The following is a 9,109-nucleotide window of genomic DNA, read 5'->3' as shown; positions in this document are numbered from 1 at the left end:
AGGTCTGAGTGTGCTCCTCGAGCCCTGACTCTTGAAGGGGGCTCTTCTGAGGGGCTCTGTGACCACGGGATCATAGGATGTTAGTGCCACAATCGACCTCAATGACCGTTTCCTCCAACCCCTCATGGAAGAGTCAGGAAGACTGAGGGACCAGGTCAAAAGGCCAGTAGGAAGCTGGCCATGGTGGCCCACGCTTGTAATCCCAGCACTGGGAGGCTGAGACAGGAGGATAGTGGTTCATGGACAGCCTCAGCTATTTAGTGAGGCCCTCTGCAACTCAGTAAGACCTTGTTTCAAAATAAAGAATAAAAAATAGGGCTGGGGCTGTCGCTCAGGGGTAGAATGCCTCTGTAGGGCTAGGGTATAGCTTGGAGGTAGAATGCCCCTGGGTCCATCCCCAGTACCACCAAAAAAAAAAAAAAAAAAAAAACCCAGTAGGAGGTAGAGCAGGCTCTCCTGACTCCCACACCATGAGCCCCAGGGTCACATGCTCTTCAGCTCCATACATGTGGGTCAGTCCTGCTTGGAGAAGGGGGGATACTGCAGGGCTTAGAAGCTGTTCCAGGGGGTCAGAAGGGACTAGGCCCGCTGGGATGTTGCCCAGATTCAGTCAGGCACAAGCCAGGCTCTGTCATGGACACCCTCGCTCCATTCCTGTGGGAAGGAGGCTCCCTCTACATCACTGGGGTGCAAGGGGCTCCCTGATTTTTAGATCCTGGGGAGGAAAGAGGAACCCCTGCACTTGTGAGCCCCGTCAGCAGTGGTCCAAGCCTGCACACCTCGCCCAAGCCCACACACCCCACCGCACACGTGGGGCGGCTTCTGCCTCGGCTGGGTACGAGCTCATGATACATGAACTCACAGCGGGCTAATGCGCCAGCAGGGCCCTCGGGCACATGGCAGTGTCTCCGGCACCATCTGTGCCCTGTGTGAAGAATCAGGCCCTAGGGCCATGTCCCCCTTCTCTGTGCCCCTCTGAGATTCTTTTTCAGCCATTCTTGGAGCCCTAGTTCCAAACCGGCTCTTCTCAGGGAGGCAGAGCTCAGAGCCATGAGCAGCCTCTTCTTGCTTCTTTAGACCCACGTGGAAAATGGCCCGCCACTCCCTCATGGCAAGTCACACAGGAGCCTGTCCCCAAGGGACACGCCTTGGTGCCTCCTCCTCTCTGTCTCTCTCCTCACTCGCCTCCCCTCTCTGTCTCACTGCCTGGGCGTTATTCCTGGAGCCAATCAGTCTTCAGTTTTCCATGTACCAGCTTTCTCATGAATGCAGCCACATCCCTTGGGGCAGAGGTAGAAAGGGCCCTTTCCCAGGCTCTGGCTGTGTTGTAGTCTTTTCTTTATTCCCCATCCCTGGGGATGGAACCCAGGAGCATTCTATCTATGAGCTACTCCCTCAGCCACTTGCAACCCTCCTGCATTGGCCTTCAAAATAACTGAGACTACAGGCATGTGCCTCCAGGCCTAATCAGATGAACTTTGTGTGTGTGTGTGTGTGGTCCTAGGGATGGAACCCAGGGGCATTTTACCTCTCAGCTACATCCCTAGCCTAATTTTATTCTTTATTTTGAAACAGGGTCTCACCAAGTTGTGGAGAGCCTTACAAAGTTGCTGAGGTTGGCCTTGAACCTGTAACCCTCCTGCCTCAGCCTCCCAAGTACTGGGATTACAGGAGTGCACCACCATGCCTGGCTAGTTGAACATTTTATTTTATTTTATTTTATTTTGTTTTATTTTATTTTTTGGTGGTGCTGGGGATGGAAGCCAGGGGCTTTCTACCTCCAGGCTATACTCCCAGACCTATTTTATTCTTTATTTGGAAACAGGGTCTCACCAAGTTGCTGAGTGCCTCACTAAGTAACTGAGGCTGGCTTCAAACCCGTGCGATCCTCCTGCCTCAGCCTACCAAGCGGGGGATGGGGGGGTTACAAGTGTGCGCCACCATGCCCGGCTAGTTGTACAATTTAGATAAGGACGGGGACTGGGGAGATATAGGAGTAGAAATTTTTCCCCATATTTTCCCCTTTATCATCAAAAGAGTACCTGCTAGAAGACTAGAAATGGCCTTGGTGGTCCAAGACAATTCTAAAGCCCAGAAATTAGGACAACAGCTTCTCCTACTTATGATCTACAGCACACTGTCATCCCAGACATCTCTTTGGATTTTCAAAACAATCTCATGGGAAGTGGAGCGTGGTAGCACATGTTAGTAATCCCAGCATTTGGGAGGCTGAGACAGGAAGATGGTAGTTTGTGGACAGCCTCAGCTACTTAGGGAGGCCCTTTGCAACTCAGTGAGACTCTGTTTCAAAATAAAGAATAAAAAACAGGCCTGGTGGTGTAGCTCAGAGGTAAATTCCCCCGGATTCCATCCCAGTTCCACAAAAACAAAACAAAAACACAGTCTCATGTGCGGGCAGGGATTATCATCGGCACATTACAGATGAGAAAACTCAGGAGTGCGTGCAAACTCACCCAAAGAATGAAGACAAGGACTGAGTCCCAGTCTTCACATATAAATCCAGGGCAAGATCCAGGCATAGAGGCATAAACTTTAATCCCAGTCCTTGGGAGGTTGAGACAGGAGGGTTTCAGGTTTGAGGCTAGCCTCAGGAATTTGGGGAGACCCTTAGCAACATAGTAAAATCTTGTTACAAAATAAAAAATAAAAAGGGCTGGAGATGTAGCTTGGAGATAGAGTGGCCTTGGGTTTAATCCCCAGTACCAATCAAGCAATCAGTCAATCAATAAATCCATGACGAGTCACCTTCCAACTTCATAAGGGGCCTTGGAGAGGAAGAGGAAGAGACCCCCGAGGCCATGTGGCCTCACGACCACCTGTCAGAGTGTGTGCATTTGTGATACACACACTTGGGGGCTGTTTCTCTCCTCCAGCCCCAGCACCTACCATGCACGGGGGAAGGAGGGACGGCGGCCTTGGAGAGTGTCTACAATCTGGCCTTTGTCTAGACTCCAGCCTTGAGTGTATCTGCACTTCCAGCTGGGTTACGCAGGCGCAGACCTCAGCAACCAGGAGGCGCTGCCTCCGATCCTGCGGGAACTTCTCAAAGTCCCCTCTTGCCATAGAGAGGGGATTAGTGTAAGATGCACCCCAATACCACACTTGGGGAAAAGCATCCTCTCCCAGGAACAGCTAGCAGCTGTGACCACAGACCAGGTACCAAGCCAAGTGTGGTCCCATTTGACTCCAGAACAAATGCTCCCTGAACCCCCAATCCTGCCCCCACATCCTCTCAGTACCTGCCAGGGCCCTTTTCTCCATCTCCTCCACCAGAGTCTCCACCACTGAGCTTACCTGAGCCACGCCTCCTACTTCTGCCACAGTAAGCCCACCTCTCCACTCACTCTGCACATGGGGAAGGCTTCAGGACCCAAATGTGATGCTGTCACCCCACTAGACCCCCTGCAGCACGCTTAGACCTCACAGGGCTGTAGAGTCTGTCCCCCAAGCCCATCTCATGTCTCCCTATGGACCCCAAGTACACTAGCCCTCTCCCAGGTGCTCATCCCTGTCATCCTTTCTCCGGCCACAGGGCCTCTGCACACATTCTTCCTTCTACACGAAATGTGTTCCTTTTCTCTGTTAGTCAACTTTCTGTTACTGTAAAAAAAAAAAAAAATTGAGGCAATTTTAAAAGAAGAAAGGCTTCTTTGGGCTCACATATTTAGAGGTCCGGGCTCTGTTGTTTGTGCCTGTGGCACATCTTGGTAGGGCGCACGTGATAGAGAACTGCTCACCAGAAAGCAAAGAGGAGAGAGAGGAAGAGACTGGAGCCCCACAGTCACCCTTGAGGGCATGCCTCGATGACCTAGAGCCTCCCACGAGGCCCCTCCTCTTAAAGGTTTCCATCACTTTCCATTTCACCAAGCCGAGGACCAAACCTTGAACTCATAGGTCTTTGGAGACATTCCGATCCAAGGATTGCACTGTTCTCTTTAGCTTGCCGGCCTGTGCTCCTCCCGCTCTCAGCTCCAAAGCCTTTCCTGCAGCTCCACGTCAGCTGCATCCGCTATATGTTCTTACACCCATCTGCTGTACTTCTCCTTTGGGATGGAGACATCACAGTGTATGTCTTCTGTGCTCCACTAAAAGCTGCATGAAGACAAAGTGGACCTCCTTCTCCCTGTCCCCTGCTTCTTGCTTGCCTTTCTCACCACCGTATCCCCAGCATCTGGTACAGTCACTGGCATATAGCTGATGCCCAATAAATACGTGTTGAGTGGATAAGTGCGTGAACCAGCTCTCTGAGGGAGTGCTAATGTTATCCCCACTTCACAAGGAGAGTCACAGTTGACAAATGCAAGGCAGGGTTGGGCCAAGTCAGACTGCAGAGCCTGCGGTCTTAACCACCTCGGGTCCTGCGTCGGTGTCCAGGCCTCAGAGTCTGTCTGCCTTGCTCTCCCGACAGGCTCTGTGAGGACTACTCGGCTGGCCCAGTGCCCCTCCCTGGCAGCTGTCCCCAGAATCATGGAGAGCCTAAGTGAACTACAGAACCCGCTGCTGCCCAGGAGCCCAGCCCACCTCCACGGGCCTTATCCCTTCCCAGAGGCCCCGCCCGGCTGGTCCTGCCAGGAGAAGCTCTACTCCTACCTCCTACGTGGTGCTGGCCCCGCTGGCGCCCACCAGCTTCTGGACCCAGGGTCCCTGCAGCTGGCTGTGGAGGCCTGGTACCGGCCCAGCTGTCTCCTGGGAAGGGACAAGGTCAAGGAGCCCAGGGCAGGCAGCTGTGAAACCAGCTTCACAGAGGCCAAGGAGCCCCAGGCAGAGCCCACGGAGCAGTGCACCGAGCCTGGACAAGCTGAAGAAGATGTCACCATCCAGACTGTGTCCTATGGGGTTCAAGAGGAGCTGCAGGGCCAGGAGGACGGCCAGGAGGAGGAGGAGGTGAACGCATGTATTTAAAATGCAGGTTCCAGGGGGCCCTCTGCCAGACATTGAGACTTAACAGGCCTGGATTATTAGGGTCCAGGAATCTACTTGCCACCAAAGGAAAAGTACTTCTGATACAAGTGCAGCCCAATTTTGAAAAACATTAGCTTGGGTTGACTGTTTATCAACCCAAGTGATAAGTAACGAGTATTTGTCACTCAAAGATGACATTTTGGTGGGTGACCCATCTAAGTCTCTTTTATTTATTTGGGTTTTTTCTCCAACCTCTCTCCTCCAACTCTTTGCTCTACATAGTTTTGCTTTATTTTATTTTTGGTACTGGGGTGTTTTACTTCAGAGTAGCCTAAGGCGCACCCCAATACTATACTTTGGAAAAATCATCCTCCCCAGCAAGAGCTTGCAGCTGTGACCACAGACAATGTGCCAAGCCATATGTGTGGTCCCATTTGACTCCAGAACAAACCCTCCCTGAACCCCAAATCCTACCCCCACGTCCTATCAATACCCCAACCCTTTTTATTTTATTTATGTGTGTGTGTGTGTGTGTGTGTGTGTGTGTGTGTGTGTGTGGTACTGGGGGTGGAACCCAGAGGCTTTCTACCTCCGGGCTATACTCCCAGACCCATTTTATATATTTTTGGAAACAGGGTCTCACTAAGTTGCTGAAAGCCTCACTAAGTAGCTGAGGCTGGCTTCGAACCTGCGCGATCCTCCTGTCTCAGCCTCCCAAGCGCGGGGATTACAAGCGTGCGCCACCACGCCCGGCCTCTATTTTATTTTTTATTGGAAAAAGGATCTCACTAAGTTGCAGAGAGCCTCACTAAGTTGCTGAGGCTGGTTTTGAACCTGTCATCCTCCTGTCTCAGCCTCCCAAATACTGGGATTACAAGCATTCGCCACCATACCTGGCTCTATGCATAGTTTTATAACTTTTTTTTTTCAACATTGCTGCATATAATTTCATGTTTTCCTTTTTTTCTTTTTGTGGTACTGGGGATTAAACCCAGGGGGCCATTTGTTTTTTTCCGGTACTGGGGATAGAACCCAGGGGCATTCTACCTCCGAGCTACACCCCAGCCCTATTTTTTATTCTTTATTTTTGAAATTGGGTCCCACTGAGTTGCAGAGGGACTTCCGAAGCCGTAGCTGAGGCTGTCCTCGAACTGTGATCCTCCTGTCTCAACCTCCCAAATGCTGGGATTACAAGCGTGTGCCACCACAACAGGCTCTTTCATTATATATTTTCTACAAGATGATATATATGTGTATATGTAGAAAATATACATGTATATATAGAAAATATATAAATATACATTATATCACCTTGTAGAAAAATATAATATATATAAGTATATATAATATTATATTTTTTGTGGTGGTGCTGGGGATTGAACCCAGAGACACTCTACCTCAGAGTTACACCCCCAGTCCTATTTTATTTTTTATTTGGAAACAGGGTCTCACTATCTCAGCTTCCCAATTACTGAACTCCAGGCATGTGCTGTGGCTGGCTATGAGGGTAGTTTCAAAGTTACAAGGACTCCCGCTGCGAGCTCTTCCATCATTTATCAATTCAGACTCCTGGGCACAGGCAGAGATTGTTTCTAGTCTTCCTCCATTGCCCCCGTGCATGCCCAGCTATAGAGACTTGCGTACTTTCCTGGCGACAAAGGCCTAAAAGTCGACTCATCCTGGTCACTGTGGCGGAAGCTGATGAAGTGACCAGACCAACCTACACTCCCAGCCAGGGAGAACCGCCTCTCGCTCCACACTGCCCACTGGGTGTCCCTTTTCTTTTTAACTCTCGCCAGTCTGACAGGGCTGGGTTGACCCTGGGCCCGGGGGTCTGTTTTACAGAGTGATACAACCTCCACGGATAGCGAGAGTGAAGACAACTTCCTCACGCTGCCTCCCAGGGACCACCTGGGCCTCACGCTCTTCTCCATGCTCTGCTGCTTCTGGCCTCTGGGCATCGCTGCCTTCTATTTCTCCCAGGGGGTGAGTACACTGGGGGCCCAGCCGCCTCCCAGGGCCGGAGGGCTTGGCTCCTCCATCTGCGGGCTGGGGTCAAGGGCCCGGTGAGCCGGGCTGTTTTGCTGGATGTGAGACTGCTTTATTTCATCAGCGCTCTCTCTCCCTAGACCAGCAAGGCCATCTCCAAAGGGGACTTCCGCCTGGCCAGCACCACCTCCCGCCGGGCCCTCTTCCTGGCCACCCTCTCCATCGCCGTGGGGGCCGGTCTCTATGTAGCTGTGGTGGTGGCTCTGGCAGCTTACATGTCCCAGAATGGCCATGGCTAGTGGCCAGCAGCACCTGCATCCTGACTCCCCTGGACCACCCAAGGAAGCAGTAGGGCTGAGGGCTGCAGGTTCTACAGAGAGCCCTGGCCCAGAGAGAACCCGAGGAGAGGCCTCCCTGTCTGCAGCCTGCAGAGCTCACCCTTCACTTCTTTCCAGCGACTGTTCCAACCCCAGAGCAGGCCAGGGACCCGCTCTCTAACGCAGGCTGCAGGCGGGAAGCAGGAAGCTTCCCCAACAGGCTGCCCCACCAGGGCCTAGCCCTCCCCATTCTGCCTAGGGTATAGGGTCTCCTGCCCTGCAGGCAGCCCGCCACCTATTCACCAACCTCCAGAGAGAGGGGGCAGGAGGTTCTGGGGAGTTAAAAGGGGCCCCAGGGGACAGGGAGCCTGATCCGGTCCTTTCAGACCATAGGGGTCTCCACCTGAGAACAGCCCAAGCGGCTTCCTCCAGCTCTACCCTCTGGCCATGATGCCCTGACCCAGCCAGTCAGGAAAGAAATACACGGAGACAACCCCCTGTCCTTTCTGATTCTGGGGGCTGTTTATCTCCCCTGTGGGAACGTAAGACACTATAGAGCCTGGTGACAAAGAAGAGGAGTCTCAGCATGTAAACCCTGAACCAAGAGCAGGTTCCTGGATTGTCTCTTTGTGGAATGAAAAAGCAGATGTGATGAAAGAGACTGGAGGACCCGGCAACATTGCCAGACTGCATGGGCCTCCCCATTCTGCCCTCGTTCCCCACCCTCGCCACCCTTTCTGAGCTCTGTCTGGGGGACCCTGAGCTTGTGCCCTCCCAGGAAGATGGAGACAAAGTGCCCTTGGCCCCCAGCCACCCAGAGAGCCAGCGCAGAGCCCCAGACCCAGCCCTGTGGGAAAGGCAGGGCCAGTGGAGAGCCTGGGAGTCTTGGGGGCGGATGAGAGGAGGCTGGGGAGCAGGGAGCAGTGTGCCGGGGGCTTCCCGGAACAGTTGTCCTCTGAGCAAGGCCTAGGAGATGAGGAGAATCCACCCTGGGGACTGCTTCCCCATCACTCCTTGTATGGGTGTACAGGGGTGTAGCAAGAGCCTCCCATGGGGGTTCCTAAGCTATTTGGATTCTGCCTGGAACATCCAGGCTGGAGCCAAATTGCAGCCATTTCTGAGTGCTCCACCAACACGAGAGGGAAGATTGAGCCTGTGTTTCAAAGACCAGTAATGTTTTCTCTTCAGTGGATGCTGAGGGATCTGGGGTGGGCCCTTGGCTAACCATGGGGCTCCTTCACTGATACCTGGATCAGGGCTGCTCTCAACACCCACCTCCCAGCCACCAGGGAAGGCGGAAGGCAGCACACTGGGAAGGCAGGCCTGTCGGGGCTCAAGCCACAGGAGGATGTGTGCAGGATTTGGGGGGCGTGGTTATTCCCATGCCCATCCAGAGCCCAGGTGGAGCTATGGCTCCACCACTAACCATCCCTTGTCCCGCGTACTCCCCACCTCACTCACTGCCCAGACCTCCCTGCATCACTGGCAGTTTTAATATCCCCTATTGTATTTATTTATCCTGGTAATAAACTTTTCTGTAACACCTGGTACCCTCTGGGCCTCTCGCTGTTCCCTGCTCCCACCTTTCCCGCATTCCCCGCTCCTGACCTCCATCGCTGCATCTGCTGCACCTGCCCCCCAACAGCCTCTGCAGAGGACAAGCCCGATTCTGGGCCTAGGGGAAAGGGCGACCTACACTGCCCCAGACCCCTCTGTTTGGAGTGGCTGGATGTGAGTTGATGGCTTCCATTTGAGTTTGTGCAAGACAAGGTAATCTCCGTGTCTGAAGAAAAATCCCTCCTTGGCTCAAGAGGCTTGGAGGCCAGGAGGGAAGGGATCTGAGACGGCGACGGGCTCCATGGGGCTGCTCAGAGCTACCA

The 9,109-nt window shown here is 53.1% G+C and overlaps 1 protein-coding gene across 1 annotated transcript; it reads left to right on the top strand.

Annotated features, from left to right (window-relative positions):
- Window positions 1-4,488: 4,488 nt before the first annotated feature.
- On the top strand, window positions 4,489-7,211 carry SYNDIG1L (synapse differentiation inducing 1 like; the record flags this gene model as incomplete). The annotated part of the gene is made up of 3 exons (XM_080707911.1): window positions 4,489-4,905; window positions 6,769-6,909; window positions 7,053-7,211. The coding sequence occupies 3 exons, from the start codon at window positions 4,489-4,491 to the stop codon at window positions 7,209-7,211; spliced, it is 717 nt and encodes a 238-aa protein (XP_080564037.1).
- Window positions 7,212-9,109: the final 1,898 nt, after the last annotated feature.

Source organism: Muscardinus avellanarius (genome assembly GCF_963383645.1).
Source record: "Muscardinus avellanarius genome assembly, chromosome: 12".
NCBI classification, from domain to species: Eukaryota; Metazoa; Chordata; class Mammalia; order Rodentia; family Gliridae; genus Muscardinus; species Muscardinus avellanarius.
This window is presented reverse-complemented; position numbering and strand designations above follow the sequence as displayed.